This window comes from Leucoraja erinacea, chromosome 14, assembly GCF_028641065.1.
Source record: "Leucoraja erinacea ecotype New England chromosome 14, Leri_hhj_1, whole genome shotgun sequence".
NCBI lineage: Eukaryota > Metazoa > Chordata > Chondrichthyes > Rajiformes > Rajidae > Leucoraja > Leucoraja erinaceus.
Genome location: NC_073390.1, coordinates 48,001,981 through 48,028,713, shown reverse-complemented (window position 1 = coordinate 48,028,713; position 26,733 = coordinate 48,001,981). Strand labels below are relative to the sequence as shown.

Genomic DNA, 26,733 nt, shown 5'->3' with positions numbered 1-26,733 from the left:
CTCTGATGCATTTAAATATTCAAAAGCAAGAAAAATGCCTGCAAAAAAGTGCTTTACATTCAAGATCTTATCGAGTCCACATCACAAGATTAAATATTGTTCATTCAGAGCTGAACACACTTCTCAGCATTTTCATTATCGGCAGCGAAATCGGCAGCTGTGCATTGGTTTACCAGGTGAGGGCATTTATGCAGGTGTTCAAGTCAGTACTTGTTGGCTTGAGACAACCTGTGACAAGTCTGCAGAAAGCATTGAGGGCTGGGTCCAGCTTCCTGGCATGAGCCAAGACAAGAATGGTTTATAAATTCACACTATAGACCTATGTAATGGTTGGTCTGCACAACTACACAGTGACAGGCAGCAGCAGAATTCAATGGGAAATATTAGTGAAACATTTCCACAATGGTAAATGCTAACAGCACGGTTAACTTGAACAAAATGCCGAGAGAATTTTTCTCGGGAAGCATACTTTGTAGGTATGATGTAGATGCATCATGTAGGTACATTTAAGGTGAACGGGGAAAAGATTTAACAGGAATCCGAGGGGTAACTTTTTCACACCAAGGGTGGTGGGTGTATGGAACAAGCAGCCAGAGGAGGCAGGGACTATCCCAACATTTAGAAAAACAGCATCTCAACTTTAGAATGCAGTCTGCAATCTTGACAAATCCTGGAAACAACTTCAGGATTTCCGTATTTGAAGATGCCCGTCTGGAAATGTTGTTTTCTCAGTCAAGAGCGGGCATTTATAGCCTATCCCTGCACATTGCTGTAATTCTTCTGATGTCCTAAGATTGTTATTGGATTCACAGAAAAATCATGACAAATGATGGGCAGTCACGGTGGCACAGCGGTAGAGTTGCTGTCTTACAGCGAATGGAGCGCCGGGGACCCGGGTTCGATCCCGACTACAGGTGCTGTCTGTACGGAGTTTGTACGTTCTCCCCGTGACCTGCATGGGTTTTCTCTGAGATCTTCAGTTTCCTCCCACACTCCAAAGACATACAGGTTTGTAGGTTAATTGGCTTGGTAAATGTAAACATTGTCAGTAGGATAGTGTTAATGTGCGAGGATCGCTGGTCGGCACAGACCCAGTGGGCCGAAGGGCCTGGTTCCGTGCTGTATCTCTAAACTACACTCAATCTAAACCATTCGTTTCACTGCCATTTCTTTTGCAAAAATTCAGGCCAACATGAACGGCTCTGTTTACACAGCATATTGTCTGCACAGATTACATCATATTTACATTGAGAGTGCATAAACCTGTCTGCTCATATGTAAAGATGATTCATATATAAGAAACAATTTTCTTCATACATAACTATCAAATACATTTATATCCTTGGGGGATTTTACATTAAAGTGTTGTGGTGGTCACTCTGATGCATTTTAATATTCAAAAGCAAGAAAAGTGCCTGCAAAAAAAAGTGCTTTACATTCAAGATCTTATCGAGTCCACATCACAAGATTAAATATTGTTTATTCAGAGCTGAATGCACTTCACAGCATTGTCATTATCAGCAGGTGTTCAAGTCAGTACTTGTTGGCTTGAGACAACCTGTGACAAGTCTGCAGGAAGCATTTAGGGCTGGGTCCAGCTTCCTGGCATGATGCAAGACAAGAATGGTTTATATATTCACACTATAGGCCCATGTAATGGTTGGTCTGCACCATTACACAGTGACAGGCAGCAGCAGAATTCAATGGGAAATATTAATGAATCATTTCACAATGGTAAATGCTAACAGCACGGGTAACTTAAACAGGAATAGATTGGCAGATGCACAGAGAACCCGTTGTATATAGTTTATCCTGTCTGTAGACAGTGTGTGTGGGTGCAGCCTGCAGCCATTTTGAGTTGTCCTGCTGCCAGCATTGAGTAAAGCATTAAAGACTTCTGTTGTAAATTGAAGACTCTCAAGTTCTGGCAGACCTAGAAAACGAACACGAAATTCGCTTGAATATTTTGCAAAAGAAATGGCAGTGAAACTCATAGCTTAGATTTAGTTTAGTTTAGAGATACAGCACGGAACCAGGCCCTCCGTGTGCTCACCAGCAATCCTCACACATTAACACTATCCTCGGAACAATTCTCCCACCCCACACAGTCCACCAAACATCACAGCCAACATGATCAGCTCTATTTACACAGCATATTGTCTGCACAGATTACATCACATTTAAATGGAGAGTGCAATAAACCTGTGGAATTATAGGATAATGTAATAATGCAGCGTGGATAGGGGATTCTACCCATCAACATTACCAAATATTGGATCTTTGAAAGAGCCAATCAATTATCCTGCTGTCTGACCATCACTACAGAGCTGTAAAAAAAAAATATCCTTCAAACATTTATCTAACTTCTTTTTGAAAGTTACCTCAGTATCTTCTTCCATCACCTTTCAACCACTTTCTGGATCACCACAACTCACTGCATTTAAAACAAAATTATGTTCCTTCTAGTTCATCTGCAATCAGCTTTATCATTGTTTTCTGTTTACTGATATCTTTGTCAGCTGAAACATTTTGTATTGTATTGTATTGTATTGTATATCTTTATTGTCATTTTCCCGAGTACTCACATACCCAGAGGAAACAAAAAAACGTTGCTCAACCAGTGTCCATTCAGTGTGCAGTAAAAATAAATAGAAATAAAAATACATATATCATGAACAAATTAACACTCTACTCTCTACTAAACATCAACAGGCGTTCCGATCGGCAGCTGCAGTGTGTCAGTGTGTCCAGGTTGGTGGTTGGTGCGCGATACTTTGGCAGGGGGGCAAAGTCCGTTTATCAGTCTTATAGCCTGCGGGAAGAAGCTGAGGAGCATCCTGCTGGTTTTGTAGCTAATGCTCCTGTACCTCTTCCCAGATGGCAGGATGGAGAATATGTCATGCGATGGGTGGTAGGGATCTTTGATGATGGAGATGGCTCTGCTGATACATCCCTTCCTGTATATGTCCAGCAGGAAAGGGAGTGGAGCACTAATAATCCTGCTGGCGGTCTTCACTATCCTGTCTAGTTGGTGCCGTTTGTACGCTTGCAGCTCCCGAACCAGGAAGTGATGCCATAGGTCAATGTGCTCTCGAATGTCCCCCTATAAAAAGTCCGTAGGTGTGTAGTGGGGAGACCTGCTTTACGTAGTCTTCGGAGAGGGCGTAGTCACTGCTGGGCTCTCTTGACCAGTGCTGTGGTGTTGGTCGTGGACGTCAGATCATCTGACAGGTGGAGTCCTAGGAACTTCACGCTGCTGACCCTTTCCACATCAGCTCCATCGATGTGCAGAGGTGCATGGTGATGTTTCCCCGCCCTCCTGAAGTCAACCACCATCTCCTTAGTTTTTCCCACGTTGAGAATGAGGTTGTGGGATTTGCACCAACCTGTGAGCAGCTCCACCTCCATCCTGTACGCCGACTCATCATTGTCACTGTTGAGACCCACCACTGTTGTGTCATCAGCGAACTTGTTGATGAAGTTGTTGTTGAGTCTAGCAGTACAGTCGTGTGTCTAAACAGCAGGGGGCTTAGGACACAGCCTTGGGGTGAGCCAGTGCTCACGGCTATAGTTTTTGATGTCCTACTGCCCACCCTGACTGTCTGCTGCCGTTGCGATAGAAAGTTCAGGACCTAGTTGCATGTGCCAGCATCAACCCCCAATAGCTCCAACTTCTCCACCAGCTGCTGCGGAATGATTGTATTAAAAGCAGAGCTGAAGTCTATGAAGAGGATCCTGGCATAAGTATTTTTCCGATTAAGGTGTGACAGTACGAGGTTCAGTGTTGTTGAGACTGCGTCCTCTGTGGATCGGTTGGCTCTGTAGGCGAACTGCAGTGGGTCTAGGTCGGCAGGTAGACTATTTTTGATGTGTTGCATAACCAGTCGCTCAAAACACTTAATTACTATGGGTGTTAGAGCCACTGGTCGAAAGTAATTATGGCAGGCTGGGTTTGGTTTCTTCGGGACAGGGACGATGGTGGCACTCTTAAGACAGTTGGGCACTACTGCCTGGCTGAATGAGATGTAAAAAATGTCTGTGAAGACATCTTTCAGTTGCTCGGCACAGTCTCTTAAAACGCATCCAGGAATGTTGTCCGGCCCTGCAGCTTTGCGTGGACTGATGCTGGCAAAGGCCTTTTTAACTCCGGCTGCGGACAGCCTGAGCGACTGGTCACTGGGAGATGGCAGTAGTGCACGTGTCTGGGTGCTGTTTTTAACCTCAAACCGTGCGTAGAACTCGTTCAGTTCATCTGGTAGAGAGGGGTTGTTTTGGCATATCCGCAGCGGGGGGGGGGGCTTGTAGTCAGTGATGGTATGAAATCCCTGCCACAAGCGACGTGTGTCTTTGTCATTTGCGAAGTGGCTATTAAGTTTTTGTCCATACAGCCTCTTCGCTTCCCTGATCCCCCGGGATAGGTTACCCCTTGCCAGTTTGTATGCTGCGTTGTCCCCAGATTTGAATGCAGCATTCCGGATTCTCAGTAGGGAACACACTTCCCCAGTTAGCCAAGGTTTCTGATTGGCACGCCTCCTGACGGTTTTTACCACCGTTACATCCTCAATACATTTATTGATGTATCCGATGACGGATTCTGTATATTCTTGGAGGTTGATGCCACTGTCATCTGTTGCTGCCTCTCTGAAAATGGCCCACTGTGTGGTTTCAAAACAGTCTTGTAGTGCTGCCGTAGCTCCCTGTGGCCATGTTCTGACTTCTTTGACCGTTGGCCTGTCCTGTTTCACCCTGGGTCTGTATGCAGGTGTGATCATAACCGCTAGGTGGTCAGAGTTGCCGATATGGGGGAGGGGGGCTGCTTTATATGCATCTTTAATGTTGGTGTACACCAGATCTAGTTTGTTCTTCCCCCTGGTTGCAATGTTCACATGCTGGTAGAATTTAGGCAGAACAGATGTAAGACTTGCCTGGTTGAAACCCCCAGCTGCCATGAAGAAAGCATCTGGATGTTCCCTCTGCTGCTCACTGATGTTGTTGTAGAGCTCTGTCATAGCATCCTTCACGTCTGCGCTCGGTGGTACATAGACGGCCATTATGAAGACTGTCGTTAGCTCCCTGGGTAAGTAGAAGGGTCGGCATTTCACAGTCATTAGCTCCACGTGGGGTGAGCAGTAAGTGGGTATTCAATTTTCCTCTAACTTAGTCAATTCAAGATATGGGTTCAATTCAGGAAATGTTTTGGGTTGCATAACTTTTCTCTACTGAGCCCTATTGCATCAAACCACCTTTTTAAACCATCAACTCAGGACCCTGGCTTTAAAGAATGGCATAGGAAGGGTATTGTGCGCTTCAAGGATGTGCTTATGGGTAACACTGTAGCATCATTTGAACAATTAAGCAACAAATTCAATCTTCCAAAGTCAGATTTTTTCCGATACTTGCAAACAAGACATTATGTGTTCCATAAACTGCCCAGCTCTTCTATATCAACAGACACACCCCTTGTTGATACAGTTCTTTCTTTAAACCCATCTGAGAATAGACCCATCTCAGCTTTATATGGCAGGATGTTGGACCTAAGGTGGACAAGCTCAAGGCAACATGGGAGGAAGACTTGGGCTCCTCTCTCTCAGAAGATACATGGAGTTCCATTCTTAAACTGGTTAATTCCACCTCTCTATGTGCTCGTCACTGTCTGATTCAATTCAAAATGGTACATAGGGCCCATATCTCAAAAGCCAAATTATCTACTTTTTACCCTGAGGTTAGTCCATTCTGTGTAAAATTTAAAATTTCTGAAGCCTTTCTTATCCATATGTATTGGTCATGCCCCAGCCTTAACAAGTTCTGGCTAGAGGTCTTTCATACATTATCTCAGGTGTTAAACATCAAATCGGAAACAAAGCCTCTAATCGCTCTATTGGGGGTCACTGGTGAGGAGGTTAGATTAACTACAGATAAACACCGCACTATATCGTTTGCTTCTCTTCTGGCTCGGTGAACATTCCTGCTCAGGTGGGCGGAACCTACCCCGCCCACTCATACACAATGGCTGACAGATATTATGTCCTGCCTAAAACTCGAGAAAATCAGGTACTCGCTTCAACATTCAAATAGAAGGTTTCAGAAAGAGTGGGGACCTCTTTTAAATGCATTCCAGACTTTGTAAATGCTTGATCATCGAGCACAGTTTAACATTAACAGTCTACCCATTCATTTATCGGGGATTATTGCTGTGACAGGCTGATATTTGCAAATGCTCACTGGCAGTGACTGGGGACGGATTATTTTTGGTAACTTATTTTTCTTTTATTGTCGTTTTCTTGTTATATGTTGGCATGTTGTTTTTTATTTATTCTTTTCATATACTCTGTCTGTAACAAATGGACAACTTTGCACCTTGTTAGGTCTTAAAAAGATTTTGATTAAAAAATATATATATATTTGATTATATCAGCCTTCCCTCAGCAGATTGTTTCTCACTCATTTGAGATGTAACAAAGTTTTAATAAAACATGTTTGCATCATCCTGGAATATTAGTTCCAGTGTCTACATACCATTAGAAGACTATTTGATTGATCGAGAGACTCTGGAATTAAATTCAGCTTCATTGTACATTAATACTTCAATACGGATCTCAGTACAGAGAAGTGGCTTATAAAGTCATCAGTGTAGTGGTTTATAAAGTCATCAGTGTATATACTGCTCTTCAACACAAAGCAATTAGAAGTTATATAGCGCTTAAATGTTTTATCTTCAAATGGAAAGGGAACAGCTAAGGTAGCACTGCCAAATTTGTGTACAGTTAAATATATTAATGGTAAGTATTTTCTGCCACAGAATGTAATTGCGGCCAGTTCATTGGCTATATTTAAGAGGGAGTTAGATGTGGCCCTTGTGGCTAAGGGGATCAGGGGGTATGGAGAGAAGGCAGGTACAGGATACCGAGTTGGATGATCAGCCATGATCATATTGAATAGCGGTGCAGGTTCGAAGGGCCGAATGGCCTACTCCTGCACCTGTTTTCTATGTTTCTATGTATACGAATTCATGATTAAAAATGTAGCTGACTGTAGTATGCATAAAATTGCTAACTTTCCGATTTATCAGAATTACTTTGTGTTCCAGTAACAGTTTGCTGAGAAACTCCCCAGTGAAACAGGCAGCTTCTGTAATATTTAGACGTCAACTGATCTGAAGGATCTGAAGACCAGAAATGCACAAATGTGGAAGAACACACAGAAATTATTTTGCACGTTGTTTTACTTTTTGGAGGTACAGCATAGAAACAGCCCCTTTGCCCACTGTGTCCATGCCAACCATCCCATACTCACTAGTTCTACGGTATCCCACTTTCTCATCCACTAACCACATCATCAGGGGCAATTTTACAGAGGCCAATTAACCTACAAACCCGCATGTCATTGGAATGTGGGAGGAAACGGGAACACCTGGTGGAAAGCCACACAGTCACAGGGAGAAGGTGCAAACTCCACACAGACAGCAACTGAGGTCAGGATCGAACCCGTCTCTGGTGCTGTGAGGCAGTGGCTCTACCAGCTGTGCCACTGTGCCATCCACCTGGTGCATGAATTGAGATATAATGGATGCAATGGTTGTGTTGGTGACAACTCTCATTATGACTATTTAGTAGCCAGGCAAAACCAAGTAAAAAGCATCAGAGATCCAATCTGAACATTCAGTTTCAAGATATTTCAGAAAATTAAAGTAATCATAATCAAGATCAGCTCTGGCATTTGCTTTATCTAATACAGCAAGTAAAAAGTTGTATGTTGGTGAAATAATCTGTTGACTGTAGCATAACAAACAATACTTGCAGCATCCACATATAAATTATCCACAAGAATGAACAGAAAAAGATGTACTTACCCCATTGTTAAATCTAGAACGGCCAGTGCTTGCATGTTTTTCCGTGAAACACATCCACGAGTTTACTCTAAGAAGTTGAAATAAATGACAGATTTAATTTATAACAGAAAACCTGAGCTTGCGTTCTGAAAGAACTGTCCTTTATCATATTCTTGTAATGATCTAACAATATGCCAAAGACCATCAACCCTTCCCCCACCCTTAATCATTAAAGATTTATTCAAGGTAATTCTGGTCCCATATCTGTGGAAGTCTCGACCCGAGATGTTGCCTATCCATGTTCTCCAGAGACGCTGCCTGACCCGCTGAGTTACTCCAGCACCGTGTCATTCTTTCTACAGTTTCCCAGAACCCTCACAGTTCATCTTTATCCTTCACTGACCCTAATTCAGCTTCTTAGACAATACCCTTTAAAAACAAACTGCTGAAGAGGCAAATAAATCTAAAATAAAAGCTGGTAACATTGGAAATATTCAGTGTGTCAGGCAGCAGCTGAGTGCAAAAACGGAGACTACATTTTAAGATCCTGACCTCTTAGTATAAGTAGGGATAATTAGACACAAAGTGCTGGAGTAACTTGGCGGCAGGTCAGGAAGCATCACTGGAGGACATGAATAGGTAACGTTTCAGGTCGGGACCTGTCTTCAGACATGAAACGTCACCTATCCATCTTTTCCACAGATGCTGCCCAACCTGCTGCGTTACTCTAGCACTTTCATATTATACAACGTTTTTCATTTTGCATTATGTTAATTTGCGAATTATCTAACTCTGGATGCCTGAAGCAATGAAAAATGGTTTAAGAGGCACAGCGTGCCAATGATATAATGCAGATATGTGTGCAACCACAATGCAAAATCATTACAGGGTTTATTCTACAAGGTCAGGAACATTGTGACGTCTAATAGCAACTTTCATAAGTTTGCAGCTGTAGGGAAAGGCTGGGCTTATTCATGGATGGATATATTTATTAGATATCCAGGTCAAACAACTCTAAAAGGACACTTAGGCCTGACTTAGAATAACAGAGGAAATGGTTAGAAAGGAGTATGAGTAACGACTTTCCCCTCCCGCCAACACCAAATAATCAATGAACACATTAGAAATGTGCAGTTTGCATGAATTGCACCCTCAGAAAGTAACTCTCACAAAGCAAACAAATGCAAATTAATTTAGATTAATATAGTGTGGAAACAGGCCCTTCGGCACAACTCCGACCACACCGACCAACAATGTCCCAGCTACCCGAGACCCACTTGCCTGCGCTTGGTCCATAACCCACCAACCCTGTCCTCTCCATGTACCTGTCCAACTGTTTCTTAAACGATGGGGTAGTCCCAGCCCCAACTACCTCCTCTGGCAGCTTGTTCCACACACCCACAACCCTTTGTGTAAAAAGGTTACCTCTCGGATTCCTATTAAATCTTTTCCCCTTCACCTTGAACCCATGTCCTCAGGTCCTCGATTCCCCTACTCTGGGCAAGAGACTCTGTGCATCTGCCAATCTATTCCTCGCATGATTTTGTATACCTCTATAAGATCTCCCCTCATCCTCCTGCGCTCCATGGAATAGAGACCCAGCCTACTCAACCTCTCCCTATAGCTCACACCCTCTAGTCCTGTTCAACATCCTCGTAAATCTTTTCTGAACCCTTTCAAGCTTGACAATATCTTTCCTATAACATGGTGCCCATAACTGAACACAATATTCTAAATGCGGTCTCACCAACGTCTTATACAACTGAAACATGACCTCCCAACTTCTATACTCAATACTCTGACTGTTGAAGGCCAAAGTGCCAAAAGCCTTTTTGACCACCTTATCTATGTGCGACAGGACCTTCATGGAACCATGCACCTGTACTCCTAGATCCCTCTGCTCTACAATACTACCCAGAGGCCGACCATTTACTGCATAGGTCCTGCCCTTGTTCGACTTCCCAAATTGCAACATCTCACTATTCTCCGTTTTAAATTCCATCAACCATTCCCCCGCCTACCTGGCCAATTGATCCAGATCCTGCTACAATCATTCACAACCATCTTCACTATCTGCAAAACCACTAACTGTGGGAAAGGAGTGTGACGTTTGGTGGACTGTGTGTGGTGGGAGGACCCGTTGCTCCTCACGTGCTGCACAGGACAAAGGGAGATGTCTTGTATATAGTTTATCCTGTAGGCAGACAGCATTGTCTTGCTGCCAGCATTGAGTGAAACATTAAAGATTTCTGTTGTAAATTAGAAACTCAGTTTTGTGCACACCTAGAAAACGAACACGGAAAGAAGTTCCGTGGGAAAGAAGTCCTGTGTGTAGAAAACTAAATTTAGGTACGGAAAAGCAAGTTATCCATAATGTGAGCTTTCTCCCATGCAAAGCTGACAGTGAGATCATGTATGGTCTGTATGGATCATCTAGGAATTTTAGGAAGAGAGCTTAGAGAAACAAACAGAAGTTAAAGCTTCTATTCAGTAAACATGTATTTGGAAATTAACCTAAATTTGACAAAATTAACTCAAAAAGCCTCAAACTGATAGAGTTGTCGAGAACTTTAACAAATAATTGTAGAATGACATGCAAGACAGAATGCAGTTCTAGATGTTACAAATGGGCAATATTAAGGTCAAATAATTTCAGTTATTCCATTGACATGAAGTATTTGAAGAGCAGATTTTTTTTGAAAATCCTTCAAATTTGCCCATTTCTGATTTAACACAGAATACATTTCTTTGCCAGGTGTTAAAGATATTAAAGATACAACTGTTTATCAGGTTCCTATTTACTTTCGTCCTCTCTTTTTAAACATAAAATTGCTGAGCAGAGAATTTATTTTAAAAAAACCTATTACAACTGTGACAAAATATAAAATTGCAAAAATTAAGGGAAATCCCACTGAAAATTAACTATGCTGAATAATTTTAAGCACAATTTTCTAAAAATTCCAGGGAGGGTATACGACTTTCTGTCGCTGATTTTGCGCTGTATTCCATTGCAGAACATGCATTTTGTTAGCCAGCACGATACACACACGTTAGAACAGAAACAGAAAATGCTCCAAATACTCGGCAGGTCAGGCAGCATCTGTACAAAGGGAAACAACGTTAGCGTGTCAAATCAAAGACCCTTCATCAACTCTGTTCCTCTTTCCACAAATGCTGCCTGGCCTGTTGAGTGTTTCCTGCATTTCCAGTACCACTTTGTCTTTAAATAATTCAGAATTACCAGCACCTGCAACTGGGAATATTTGGTAGGAACAACAAACTATAGATGGCGATTAATAGGCAAAAGGACAGAAAGTGCTGAAGTAACTCAACAAGTCAGGAAGCATCTCTGGAGAACGTGGATAGGTGAAGTTTCGGGTTAAGACCCTTCTTCAGACACCAATTCATGTTCTCCAAAGATGCTACCAGACCTGTCGGATTACTCCAGCAATTTGTGTCCTTCTGTCCTTCCTTTGGTGAACTCTTAGTTTTGGTGATTGATTGCAGTTGGCTTTGGTTTAAAACTTGAAAATATTAGGATGCCAGACATTCATTAATATATACTTAAGTTGTTCACCACAGTTACCAATTACCACCAATAATGTTCTCTTGCTAAAAGTACATTGCATTGCAATAAGGAGTCACAGTCTCGCAGCAGTAGAGTTGCTGCCTTACAGCGCTTACAACACCGGAGACCCGGGTTCGATCACTACTAATGGGTGCTGTCTGGACGGAGTTTGTACGTTCTCCCCCTGACCACGTGGGTATTCGCCAAGATTTTCAGTTTCCTCCCAGGCTCCAAAGACGTACAGGTATGTAGGTAAATTGGCTTGGTAAATGTAAGAATTGTCCTTAGTGTGTGTAGGACAGTGTTAATATGCGGGGATCACAGGTCAGCATGAACCCTGTGGGCTGAAGGCCTGTTTCCATGTTGTATCTCTAAACTAAACAAGGAACTGAGAAGTGCCCCAACTCGATCGCAGGTCTCGGTCGGCCAAAGGGCCTGTTTCCATGCAGTATCTCTAAAACTAAAAACTGCCAGGAGAAAACCAGCCAAGCCAAAAAAAATGCCAAGCCAGATAAATTAAAAAAATGGTAGTAAATTGTCACAGGCCATAGGATGGGGTTATTCAGCTATGGTTGAAAAATAGTGTGTAGGCTCCTAAGGGTCGTCCAATACTGCCCCCTCGGCACAGGAGGGTGCAGTCCGGAGGCGGCCCTTGAGAAGGGTTTAAAAGGCAGGGTTTGGGTGCCATCTTAACCTGGTTTCGTCTTCCCTTGAACCGGGAGGAATAAAATAAAAGTGCTTCTCAAACTTTGGACTACTTGCCTCATTTTGAGACCCACGCACTACAATAGACTCAATGGGCTGAATGGCCTAATTCTGCTCCCATGACTCACAATGAGACGTGGGAATCATTGCTTGACAATTTAGATTTAGAGCAATTCATTCTACATTGAAGGGTTAAAACATTGTACTTGTATTCAAGGCCCCCGCCAGCTTTTCAGAATGTCGTAAGGTGCATTGCTGCAAATGAAGGACTTAGTTTGTTTGAAAGCAGAGACTGTTGTGATATGGGGTGCACGGCAGGCAGCTCTCACAAAGACTGCCCTGAGAGTCAATTTGTACAAGTGTTGATTGAGTTTAAATATTGGCCCATTCATCAGGATGACTCCTCCAATCTTGGGCGGGTGGGGAGAGAGGTAGCTTTGGTAACTACCCCAGAGTTTAACTCTGGAACGCATCCCAAAACTGGGATGTACACAGGAGTGCTTCAAGGATTTTGGTCCAGCATTTCTACTCAAGCACAGGAGGATGATGGAGGATCTACACATGAAGTGTACAATGAGGAATAGATCGGGGAGACACACAAAGTCTCTTGCCCAGAGTAGGGGAAATCCAGAACCAGAGGACAGAGGTTTTCATAACAAGAGGATTTCTGTATAGGAGTAAAGAGGGCTCTGGTGAGATGTGGAGTATTGTGTACAGTTTTGGTCTCCTAATTTGAGGAAGGACATCCTTGTGATTGAGGCAGTGCAGCGTAGGTTCACGAGAATGCTCCCTGGGATGGCGGGACTGTCATGTGAGAAAAGATTGAAAAGACTAGCCTTGTATTCACTGGAGTTTAGTAGGATGAGGGGGAATCTTATAGAAACATATAAAATTATAAAAGGACTGAACAAGCTAGATACAGGAAAAATGTTCCCAATGTTGGGCGATTCCAGAACCAGGAGCCACAGTCTTAGAGAGAAAGGGGATGTCATTTAAGACTGAGGTGAGAAAAACTTTTTCACCCAGAGAGTTGTGAATTTATGGAATTCCCTGCCACGGAGGGCAGTGGAGGCCAAGTCAATGGATGGATTTAAGAGAGAGTTAGATAGAGCTCTAGGAGCAAGTGGAATCAAGGGATATGGGGAGAAGGCAGGCACGGGTTATTGAAAGGGGATGATCAGCCATGATCACAATGAATGGCGGTGCTGGCTCGAAGTTGCTGAATGGCCTCCTCCTGCACCTATTTTCTATGTTTCTATGTTTCTATGAAGGGCAGTGTCTTTCTGTACTGACACATCTAAAATGTTAAAAACTAGATTTCCCAGTTTTTTGTATTTTAATGTTATGCTTTTTAGTTTATTAAATTGGAAGTTGATTAGCCACTAAAACAAAACAAGTGGGGTTTATTAATGGAGAAAATTATTGATAAATATAGTCTAATTTTTAATTTATCTGCGCACAAGCGCCTTTTTAAATGTCTTTTCTTCTCAAGGGGTAACTTTTCTTCTTTACACAAAATGTGGTGGGTGGATGGAATGAGATGCTGAAGGAGGTAGTTGAAACAACATTTAGACAGGCACGTGGATGGGATAGGTGTAGGGTCAAATCCAGGCAGGTGGGACTAGCATAGATGGGGCACGTTGGTTGGTGTGGGAAAGTTGTGCTGAAGGGCATGCCTCCACGCTGTAAGACTATGACTAAGCTGTTGGAGCGAGACTTTGAACCCAAGAACCTTATATCTTAAAAAGGACGGCACTTCGCTTTCTGAATGGTTTTGGAAAGTTGTACAACTCGAAAGCATGACAAACAGCCTGTGGCAAGAGGGTGGGGTGAGGTAGCGAGTCGTGAGTTGCCACCTCAGCTGGCGGTGAGCCCGCTCGCCACAACTCTAGTGTGGGAAGGAACTGCAGCTGCTGGTTTAAACCAAAGATAAGACACAAAATGCTGGAGTAACTCATGCAGGTCGGGCAGCATCTCTGGAGGAATGGAAGAGGTCACGTTGCGGGTCGGGACCTTTCTTCGGTTCCTTCTCCCCTAACTTTATGTGAAGAAGGGTCTGGACTCGAAAAGTCACCTATCCCTTCTCTCCAGAGATGCTGCCCGTCCCGCTGAGTTGTTCCAATATTTATTGTCTAACTTCGCTGCAACTCTTTTTATTCCTAAAGGATGAACGGAGATCTCGCCAGCAACGCCGGGGGAGCATGGGCCCAGGTCATCTTGGCAATGCGTTGTATTTTTATTTGGTTAGCTCGGAAATCCCATTTAACTTGGCAGCGACTCCACAGTCCACGAATTGAAACGTGCTTAAAATATACTTTGAGGTTGAAGCGAGTTACACCCTTCAAATTACACAGGAATCCACATCTACGCGCATGGAACTTGGAAACATTTTCAGATTATTTCCTGGAACCACCAACACATCGCGAGAAACAGCCAGGCAGAAGTTGATGTCTGAAACAGCAACACAGTTGGTTTCGCCTGCTCGAGTTTGACTCGTGCAGTTATTCCCAAACGCCGACTCGAAACCGACTTCACACTTAACCTCGAGTAATTTCACCGGGGGAGGAGGAGGAGAAGGAGGAGGGGGAGGGGATTCCCTGGGTATTCTTTTGCAACGGGGAAATCAAAACTGTTTTAGATTAGAACCGTCTTTGTCGAAGAGAATCTTCCGCACTGCGCATCATTGTCGCGGAAAGGGAGAAGGGATTTCAAGAGTGTCTATTGTCAATAGACACAAAATGCTGGAGTAACTCAGCGGGTCAGGCAGCATCTCTGGAGGAAAGGAAATGGGTGACGTTTCGGGTCGAGACCCTTCTTCAGACTAAAGATCTTATTGCTCTAAGATCTTTGCTTCAGACCATTGCCATACGCCCCAGATAAAACAATGAAATTCTTACTTGCAGCAGCACATCAGAATATGTAAACATAGTGCACTGTAAACAATAATTGGTCCCTGGGATGGCGGGACTGTCATATGAGGAAAGATTGAAAAGACTAGGCTTGTAGTCACTGGAGAAACATATAAAATCATAAAAGGACTGGACAAACTAGATGCAGGAAAAAATGTTCCCAATGTCGGGCTAGTCCAGAACCAGGGGCCACAGTCTTAGAATAAAGGGGAGGTCATTTAAGACTGAGAAAAAAAAAATTCACGCAGAGAGTTTATGGAATTCCCTGCCACAGTGGGCAGTGGAGGCCAAGTCATTGGATGGATTTAAGAGAGAGTTAGATAGAGCTCTAGGGGCTAGTGGAGTCAAGGGATATGGGGAGAAGGCAGGCACGGGTTATTGATAGGGGACGATCAGCCATGACCACAATGAATGGCGTTGCTGGCTCGAAGGGCAGAATGGCCTGCTCCTGCACCTATTTTCTATGTTTCCATATAACCATATAACCATTACAGCACGGAAACAGGCTATCTCGGCCCTACAAGTCCGTGCCGAACAAATTTTTTTCTCTTAGTCCCACCTGCCTGCACTCATACCATAACCCTCCATTCTTCTCATCCATATGCCTATCCAATTTATTTTTAAATGATACCAATGAACCTGCCTCCACCACTCCCACTGGAAGCTCATTCCACACCGCTACCACTCTCTGAGTAAAGAAGTTCCCCCTCATGTTACCCCTAAACTTCTGTCCCTTAATTCTGAAGTCATGTCCTCTTGTTTGAATCTTCCCTATTCTCAAAGGGAAAAGCTTGTCCACATCAACTCTGTCTATCCCTCTCATCATTTTAAAGACCTCTATCAAGTCCCCCCTTAACCTTCTGCGCTCCAGAGAATAAAGACCTAACTTATTCAACCTATCTCTGTAACTTAGTTGTTGAAACCCAGGCAACATTCTAGTAAATCTCCTCTGTACTCTCTCTATTTTGTTGACATCCTTCCTATAATTGGGCGACCAAAATTGTACCCCATACTCCAGATTTGGTCTCACCAATGCCTTGTACAATTTTAACATTACATCCCAGCTTCTATACTCAATGCTCTGATTTATAAAGGCTAGCATACCAAAAGCTTTATTTACCACCCTATCTATATGAGATTCCACCTTCAAGGAACTATGCATGGTTATACCCAGATCCCTCTGTTCAACTGTATTCTTCAATTCCCTACCATTTACCATGTACGTCCTATTTTGATTTGTCCTGCCAAGGTGTAGCACCTCACATTTATCAGCATTAAACTCCATCTGCCATCTTTCAGCCCATTTTTCCAAATGGCCTAAATCACTCTGTAGACTTTGGAAATCCTCTTCATTATCCACAACACCCCCTATCCTGGTATCATCTGCATACTTACTAATCCAATTTACCACACCTTCATCCAGATCATTGATGTACATGACAAACAACAAAGGACCCAACACAGATCCCTGAGGCACCCCACTAGTCACCTGCCTCCAACCCGATAAATAGCCATCCACCATTACCCTCTGGCTTCTCCCATTCAGCCACTGTTGAATCCATCTTGCTATCCTGCATTTATACCCAACAGTTGAACTTTCTTAACCAACCTTCCATGAGGAACCTTGTCAAAGGCCTTACTAAAGTCCATATAGACAACATCCACTGCTTTACCCTCGTCAATTTCCCTAGTAACCTCTTCAAAAAATTCAAGAAGATTAGTCAAACATGACCTTCCAGGCACAAATCCATGTTGACTGTTCCTAATCAGACCCTGTTTATCCAGATGCTTATATATATTATCTCTAAGTATCTTTTCCATTAATTTGCCCACCACTGAAGTCAAACTAACAGGTCTATAATTGCTAGGTTTACTCTTAGAACCCTTTTTAAACAATGGAACAACATACGCAGTACGCCAATCCTCGGGGACTATTCCCGTTTCTAATGACATTTGAAATATTTCTGTCATAGCCCCGGCTATTTCTACACTAACTTCCCTCAATGTCCTAGGGAATATCCTGTCAGGACCAGGAGACTTGTCCACTTTTATATTTTTCAAAAGTGTCAGTACTTCTTTTACTTTGAACCTCATAGTATCCATAGCTACTCTACTAGTTTCCCATACCTCACATAATTCAATATCCTTCTCCTTGGTGAATACCGAAGAAAAAAAATTGTTCAATATCTCCCACATCTCTTTTGGCTCTGCAGATAGCTGTCCACTCTGTCTCTCCAATGGACCAATTTTATCCCTCGTTATACTTTTGCTATTAATATAGCTGTAGAAACCCTTTGGATTTACTTTCACCTTACTTGCCAAAGCAACCTCATATCTTCTTTTAGCTTTTCTAATTTCTTTAAGATTCTTTTTACATTCCTTATACTCCTCAAGCACCTCGTTTACTTCATGCTGCCTATAATTATTGTAGATCTCCCTCTTTTTCCGAACAAGATCTCCAATTTCCCTTGAAAACCAGGGCTCTTTCCAATTTTTACTGTTTCCTTTCAACCGAACAGGAACATAAAGATTCTGTACTCTTAAAATTTCCCCTTTAAATGTCCTCCATTTCTCTTCTACGTTTCGATATTAATAATGGAGAAAAGAAACTTATGTGTATCTATAGTAGACAAAAATGCTGGAGAAACTCAGCGGGTGGCAGCATCTATGGAGCGAAGGAAATAGGCAACGCTTCGGTCGAGACCCTTCTTCAGACTCATACATACATGGATCTATACACATGCACATACATATATACACACGCACACATATATACATACATACCCATATACACACACTCAAAAAAACGAACAATAATAGTGCAAAAAGACAAAACCAACTCAAGTCTACGTAGTTCAAAATTGATTAAAATGATCCAGTGTCTGTTTCATGGTTGCGAGGTTCACGTTTTGTGCCAGTAACTCATCCTCGATGGGAAACTGGGGATTGGCAAAGTTCGGTAAACCCCAAAGGGTGAAAACTACAATTTCTAAAGTCGCAAAGTCACTTTCTGGCCGGGCCGCTGTAATATCACAAGGTGACATAGAATAACGTGGAAACTGCTCTATTCATGGAAAGTAAAGAGAAAGCTAGCGTCCGCTGTAGTGGAGAGGATAGCTGGAGACCCACTCACATCTCCATGTCAGAGCCAGCAAGAAGCTTTGGAAAACCCAGCGCAATAAGAGAGAGAAAAATGATTTCAAAGCCTCCACCTTTGCGAGAGAGGGGAGATTAAAACACCATATTACATTAAAAATGTGCCGCTTCTATCATTTTCGTCTTCTGAAATACATATCAACAAAAAGATGCAAGCCAAGCCTCTCGCCCCATTCTGTGCCCTCAGGGTGTGGGATCTTAACACTGTGAGCGACCCGAATGTATGAAGACGGAACTGCTGGAATCTTGAACAAAACACAAGGTTATGGAGGAACTCGGTCGGCATGGTTCGTGCTAGGCAGCATGGAGGGAGTGGTAACGAGGTGGAAGTATTGAGCAGAGATAATTTGGGGTTAGAATCCTTCTTACTGATGAACGGTCTGAGGAAGGGTCCCTAACCCGAAACAATCAGTTTCTCCTGTCAAAGAAAGTGCTGGAGTAACACAGGTTGCGGGTCAGGCAGCATCCCTGGGGAACATATGATATAGGTGACGTTTCGGGTTAGGACTCTTCCAGGAATATCCCGAGCTATGTTCCACATAGATGCCGGGAGACCCGAGGTGTTACTCCAGCACTTTGTGTGTGTGTGTGTGTGTTTTTTTTTTGTCGAGTAGCATACGCGGTTCCTTGTGTCTTCGATTTCCATAATCGCAGATATCGCATGGAAAATATGTGTAGGACATTCGGCCCTTCGAGCCAGCACCGCCATGCAACGTGGTCATTGCGTGGCGCTGTGAACGCGTTTTTGCTTTATTTCTATAAACCGGCCTGTGCTCGAAATGTACGAAAAGCAAACAATCCAACACCGGATTTCAGGGTGAACTTAGCAACAAAGTAAAACGGGTTAGTTACCTCGTTAGGAACCACACAGGGTAAGAGCTGACCAACCTCTCACTCACTCACATACATGCAATTAACACAACGGCAGGCGTGTCAGCAATCAGTAAAACCATGAGCCAACAGCATCTAATCAAAGCTGATTGTTGTCAGATGCTCGCTCCAGGCAGTGCTGATCATCGTGACTAGAGAACAACTGGGAATTTCCACAGGCCCCATGCCTGTATTTCCTGGGATGTGATGCTTCTTACCAAGAAGCAGTTAGAAAATCAACTCAAGTCGAGAGACAATCAAGAGATAGTCAAGTGTGATTGTGATATGCACCGATAACAGAATGATGAAATACTGGCTGCCGCTCAACAGACCTGTCAATACAATAACACACTAATGATACATAATAATCAAAAATACAATAAATGAATAGCTGTAATACTGGGCAACCACAATGGTGCAAAAAACACACACACACACACACACATCTGTAAAGCAACCAAAGATGAAGTCCATAGAAAATAATTGATGTTGACATTAGTGTTGCATCGTGTTCAACAGCTTGGTAGCTGGGAAGCTGATCTTGAAACTGGTGGTCATGGCTTTCAGATTCCCGTAGTTTCTTCTTGATGGTAGCAGTGAAACGAGAGTGTGGCCAAGGTGGTGTAGCTTTGATGATGTCAGATGCCTTTTGAAGGTAACACCTCCTTTGTGGGATTTGCCTGTGATGGACAGGCAGTGTCTACCACCCTCTTCCGATAACGGACGAGACTCCCACATGCTAATTAGCATTTGCCAATCTATCACTATTTAGTCTTTCTGTTTTCCCCTCAATGTGGTAACTTAACCTGTCATGTATTCATGTTGAATGCATCACCATGCACTTGCCCACCAACTCTACTCAATATGTTTTTGAATTGCCTTGAAGTTTCTTTACAGCCTCAGGCCCCACAACCCCATGAGTTATATGCTGAAGGCAAACTCAGAAGAATGGTCCCAACCTGAATGTCACCCATCCTTGTTCTCCAGGGATGCTGCCTGACCCACTGACCCACTCCGGCATTGCTGTCTTTCCTTGGTAAACGAGCAGCTGCCGTTCCTTTTCTCCTCTCTATCTTCAGAAGTATTACATTTGGGTTATCTGATGCAAATCATCACAGTATATTGCGAATAGTCAGGGACGGAGCACTTATCCCTGTGGTAATACCACCATCACCACCACCTCTCACCCTTGAGAAAGTCCAGTTTACTCATAATCTCTGGTTGACTGGCAGAATATTTCGACATGTTTTAATTTTGGGCACTAACTCTTAATTTGGGACTTTTACCAAAGAACTTCTGAAACCCCAAGTGCATCACATCTACTAGTTCTTCTTTATCTATTCTCCCAGTCCATCCTCGAAAAACTCCAGGAGGGTTGTCAAAGACCATTTCCTTTTCATAAATCCGTGTGGTCATTATTCATCCAGAAACTTGAAAAGATTTGTGAGCCAGAAATAGATTGAACAGAGGCAAAATCTTTCTTGGCACGTGTGTAAACATGAGATCATGTCAAAGTCCAACAGAGTGGATGTGTAGAAAAAAGATGTCCACAATTCAGCACTCACTGTCTGACTGACATAAGAGGGCAAAAGAATGGACAGGGGATATGGAAGAGGTTATTTAGATGCGATGGTGCATTCGCTGCAAGATAATGCAGCAGAGAGGAGGTGTGCAGTGTATGGCGTGGTAGTTACTGAGGTGGATACTGTGGAAAAATATGCCATGCTCAATCAATGATCAGATTCATTATCTGAAGTACTTAAAGACATTATAAAACAGTGCAAACCATTAACAATTGCATAGCCCAGCAAGGATGGTGGATACCAGCATGAACATTGCCTAATTTAGTTTATGTGTAAATTATTACATCAAGAGAAACAAAACACTATTTTGCATCAACAGGTTTGTTTCAGTCCCCAAAAATCTTCATAATCAGAAAATGTAGAGACAAAAAGCAACAAACACCCAGTGCGGGTTTATGGGGGAAGTACAAGGATACATCGACCAGAGAAACAGAATATGCTAAAATAATTCCATGAAACATTTGCCCTGCCATCAGAAGAGAAAAACTTTATGCAAAATAATACCAAAGATAGAAATATAAAATACACATTTATCAGGGAAGTTGTGATAAACTTACTTCTTCACTGAGGCTACTTTTTGGAAGGGAAAACAATATTTGTTAATGGATGACATCATCTGTATTACGGATAGGTTTTTACCCTGCACTGAGCACAGTGGTAGAGTTGCTGCCTTACTGCGCTAGAGACCCGGGTTCGATCCTGACTACAGGTGCAAACTGTAGTTTGTAGCGGAGGAAACTGGAGCACCCACAAGGAACCCACCTGGTCCCAGGGGAAACATGCAAGCTCCACACAGAAAGCACTTGAGGTCAGGATCAAAACTGTGGTCGTCTCTGGCACTGTGACGCAGCAACTCTACCAGCTGCACCACTGTGCTAGTACTTACTAAAGAGTTATCAACAGAATCTATTCAACATATCATAATTTATCAATATTGTAAAACAATCCACAACATCAACTGTTGTATCCACTCTCTGATTTCTTTAGGCTTTGTCTGTTGCCATAGTTTCTTACCTTTGGGCATATAGTATTTGTGCAGCATTTAAATCTTGCCATGCGAATGATTCAAATGAACCTGTGGAGGTGAGGAATTCTAATCTAATTAAAAGAAACCAATTCTTATAAAACTGCTTTTTATTTTAATCCGTTCAAAATAAATCGATGAATTACAAAATTTCCAGCAATCAGATCCCTCTGTACATTTGCTACCATTTTAAAAAATAATTATTTCCATTAGGGTATTGGCTTGATGTTTAAAAATCTATACATATTTATGTACAATGAACTATGTTTTTAAAAGAAACAATATATACACATTTTTGAGGAATGCGTTCACACCATGTGGTTTTGTAACTAACCTTTCAATTTAAAGATCCACAAAGACAATTTCTCTTGAATATTTTGTTTTTTACAAAATGGACCTTTTGGAAAATGTAAGCCACGATATTCACAAATAATCTTGCAGGAAGAGAATGTGCTGGGCCTGCCCATTGGACCTAAATGTGAGTCCAAATCACTGTCAACGTGACTGTTCTTTCAATTGACTTTGCAACCAATTGGTTCTATTAAATCTGCATGATATTTATATTAATACAATTCATTTGGATCACTGGGAGTTGGCATTGTAAACACAGTGGTAGATGGTGAGAGAACCAAATGAAGGGAAAGTCCAATTGACCTCATGTAAAAAAAAATCATGGCAGTGTTGAATGGGCCATTGTTACCCGTATCGTTCGAGAGCAAACTCCAGTCTTTACAAACTCCACACTATTCCGTGGTGCCATCATTCCTTCATGAGATAAACCTCAAAAGATCCACAAGATGCTGAAAGTCATCAATATCAATAGAACTGAATTCTACCACATTCTGAAAATTAATAAATCCGTGCAGTCCCGTCTCTTTACCACTAAGCCTTGGGACCATTCCCAGTTGAACAAGGAGTGTTGAAGAACAATCCCAGGGCTCCACCAGCTGTACCTAAAATGAGGTACAGTACTTGGTGAAGCTGCAGTCGAAGACAAACTATATTCTAAACAGAAAAAGCAGCATTCTATTGAAGCTATTCTAAGCGGTCTCATGTCCAATGGATAAACTCAAAGGACTACAGTTCTATCGCTGAAATAAAACAGCTGAGATCACCAACCCAAATGATAGGGAAGCCAAATTGTGCTTGCAAAAGATGAGAGTGAAGTATTGGAGCAGTGTACAACCTGTCTTAAGGGCCTGTCCCACTTTCACGACCTAATTCCCGACCTCTGCCGAGTTTGCCCTTGACTCGTACTCGCAGCATGGTCGTCACAAGGTCGTAGGAGGGTGTAGGTAGGTCGTAGCAGGCCGTGATGCTAGTCGTGGTTACTCGTGGCATCAAGTAGGTCGGGGCGTTTTTTCTAGCATGATGAAAAATGTCCACGAGTAAAAAAGGTTGTGAATTAGGTCGTGAAAGTGGGACAGCCCTCTAGGTTCTTTTTGAAGTCCTCTCCCGCACAGAAGAAAGCCTTCCATTTTTATGTGTCACTCAAAATGCAATGAGCCCATGATGTTATAGAGCATGTCGCCCGGACGACATTGAATTTGTATAGCTGAAGACTGAGGCTCCAGGTCCTGTCACACCTCAAGTTTAGCTGCTCCAGCAAAACCGGCATTCACTGAAAGAATGTAATCTGGCATTTCAATGCACAAACGGAGAGACATTGCAGAGCAAACCTCCACTGTGGTCCACAAGATAATGGAAGGTGTCATTAAAGGTGAAATCAATCACCTCCCCTTGACGTTCCATGAAATTATCATGGTCAGATCTACCACCATCACCATCATTGAGGAATAAAAAACAGGTACATAAGTGCTGGAGTAACTCAGGGGCCAACCAGCATTGCTGGTGAACATGGATAGATGACATTTTGGGCCAGGATCCTTCTTCAGACTTTGTGTCCCTTTTTGTAAACCAGCATCTGCAGTTCCTTGTATCTCACAGGGGGATGATATTGAGTGGAGTTTTAACTGATTCAGCTATAAGAGTAAATCTGAAGCAATATATTCTGCAACGATTCCTCACTTCCATCAAAAAACCCTATTCAGGAAGAGTGTGATGGGATGCAGCCACAACAACGCACAAGAGGTTCTAAGCAATTTGATTGTTTCTTAAATAGTCCCTCAAACACTGGTTCACGGCAGCTGGAGTTATACCATCCCCAATGCACTAAAGCAAGGTTTGTTCAGCAGTATTTCGTAAAATCTGTTTTCGACCAGCTTGATATAGTACTGTTTTTTTGGGATCGCCACTCTTCTCCAGGCCAATTGCGAATGTAATGAGGAAACATTTACAGCTTCTCCATCATTGCTGGGTCACAATCTTGGCCGTCCCAATCACACAAACTACCTGGACTGTAGTGGTTCAAGAAGTCATTTTGCCAAAACCACCTCATGGATAGGTCGGGATGGACAATAAACCTTTGCCTTTCTAGCATCATCAACATCTCAGATGTGTATTCCAAAATGGTGAACTGTGAATAATTGAGTCATAGATCACATTATTGACCCTGAAGGTTTTGCCTCTGCTCCTGGGGTTCTTTGTCATTCTTTTCTTGATAACAAAAACCTGTTGAAAGACAGAAAAAATAGATATTTCTGATTAGTAAAGGTGTCAAAGGTTATGGGGAGAAGGGGAGTGGATGAGCTTGAGAGAGAAAAATAAATAGCAGGTGACCCGATGGACCCAATGGCCTAATTCTGTTGGTTAGACCTGTCAACTTATACAGAACGGTTTTCAAAATTCTATCCATTTTCCAGCCTTACAGTGATTTCAAAGATAATTATAGAAATTTGGCTTAGATTACTAGCATCAGTGGGAGTTCAGTTTAGTTTATTGTCACGTGTATCGAGGTACAGTGAAAAGCTTTTGTTGCGTGCTATCCAGTCAGCAAAAAGACCACACATGATTATGATCACGTCATTTACAGTGTATAGTAACACGATAAGGGAATAACGTTTAGTGCAAGGTAAAGCCAGCACAGGGAGACCATTGACCACCATCTCCTGATATTCAGTTCCCATGAAGTCAATTAGAGTGAGTGTGCAAAGTATCACCCAGGGAGGTTGTACTTGCATGTTTTTGGTGCAGGTGAACAAAGATCATCTCCCATAGCTGTGGATTTCTGTCGGGGTTTTCCCTGCCTTCCGCTTTCACTTTAGCAGGAGATAAATTTCCAGGTGAAATGGCATCAACGTTTGGAATGCAAATATTAATGTAGTTTCACTAATTGCTTATTAAAATTACTTCAGGAAATTGGAATAATCCCCTTGAAAATACTCCTGTTCAGGAATTATTCAACACATAATGAACAATTGCAGTACACAGCTACATCTTTACTTGATTTGAATATAGTGAAGTCAATTAACAAGGTATTCGCGTGCTAATTTTGTGCTCAGTTGGAATTAGAATTAGATTACTGCAAATCATCACACTGAAGTTAAATAAATATTAGCATGTAATTCAAATATCAAAGTTATAAATGATGTAGGTTTATTAGTGGATGGAGTTCTGCTTTGGGCACATTGTGGATCGCGGTGACCCTCAGACTATCCTTGATCGGTCTTTGCTGGCTTTACCTTGCACTAAACGTTATTCCCCTCATCATACACTGTAAATGGATTGATTGTCATCATGTATTATCTTTCTGCTGACTGGTTAGCATGCAACAAAAGCTTTCCACTGTACCTCAGTGACAGTAAACTAAACTCAACTGAATTGAACTTCAGGGAGAGACCAATATTTTGCCAGAAAAATTGTGAACATGTTCTTCACAAACAGACTTATGATTTTATTACAAAAGGCACCAGAGAAAAGTACCTTGGTACATGTGACAATAAACTAAACTGAAACCACCTACCACCATGTTTCCTAATTTTCAACTCAAATCTATTGCAAAGCACGAAACATAAAAGCCTTCCATGAACAAAGTCAAACAGGCAATTTGTTAAATATTTCATTTTTAAATTTTGCATGAAATATTACTCAATATATTTATGTGCAATGACTGTGCCATTTCATTAATACACTAAAATTGTTTTGTTCATCATAAAAAATAAGCGTTTTAATCAGTACCTACTCCTCCAGCTGTACACAGTATGAATTTAATTATCTGATTAATTATACAGAAGCTCTTCCTCATTAGCAAAAAATAATTATTTAGAATGTTTTTTTAAATGTAACCAAGTGCTTTCAAAACATGCCTATTTGTGTTGATGCATCTACGAGTTCCAGATTTAAAAAAATCACAAATGTGTATAACTAAAATGATGATCACATTGAATTGTAAGCAGGGTCGGTATGCAAGTGGGCCAACTTACCGCACAATATATTTTAAATGAGCACAAATTATTACATAAACTCGAGTTGCTCGCATTGTAATTTGTGCTTGAAATGTTGTGATCTTTTAAGCTAATTTCAAAGAATTTCATCAAAATAGATGCAAAGAAACAGAAACTCCTGGTGTGTACAACATCACATAATACTCAGCTCAGGGTTTTTTTTTTTGACCACATTTGTACCGACTTCAATCACCACCAGGCTTTCAAATAAGTAGACTGCTGGAGAAAGACGCATAGGTTTGTAGGTTAATTGGCTTGGTATTAGTATAAATTGTCCCTCATGTGTGTGTAGGATAGCGTTAATGTGCGGGGATTGCTGGTCGGTGCGGACTCGGTGAGCCTGATGGGCCTGTTTCCGTGCTGTATCTCCAAACTAAACTTTAAAAAAAAATATATAGTCTAAGCAAACTGCCCTTCTGGATCTGTGTCTCATGCAGTAAATCCGCAGTGTAAGTCAAAAACATTATGCTTCCCTACGCATTATTGTTCTGTTTTCCTGCAATGGCTCCCCAATGTAAATTATATGTTAATAAGTAACAGGAGCAGAATTAGGCCATTTGGCCCATCGTCAACTCCGCCATTCAATCATAGCTGATCTATGTCTCCCTACTAACCCCGTTCTCCGGCCTTCTTCCTGACAACCGTACTAATCAAGAATCTCTCTATCTCTGCCTTAAAAAATATCCATTGACTTGGCCTCCACAGCACTCTGTTGCAATCAATCCAAAAGATCCACCACCTTTATCA

General features: G+C 42.2%; 1 protein-coding gene across 2 annotated transcripts in view; it reads right to left on the bottom strand.

Moving 5' to 3' along the window:
* Window positions 1–21,950: 21,950 nt before the first annotated feature.
* si:dkeyp-97b10.3 (NACHT, LRR and PYD domains-containing protein 1b allele 3) overlaps window positions 21,951–26,733 on the bottom strand; it is an 84,673-nt gene continuing 79,890 nt past the window's right edge. For both annotated transcript variants that reach the window (XM_055646364.1, XM_055646365.1), the window contains one exon: window positions 21,951–24,214. In XM_055646364.1, the coding sequence (XP_055502339.1) occupies window positions 24,147–24,214 (68 nt within the window). In that variant the 3' untranslated portion in view covers window positions 21,951–24,146. The remainder of the gene's footprint in view (window positions 24,215–26,733) is intronic.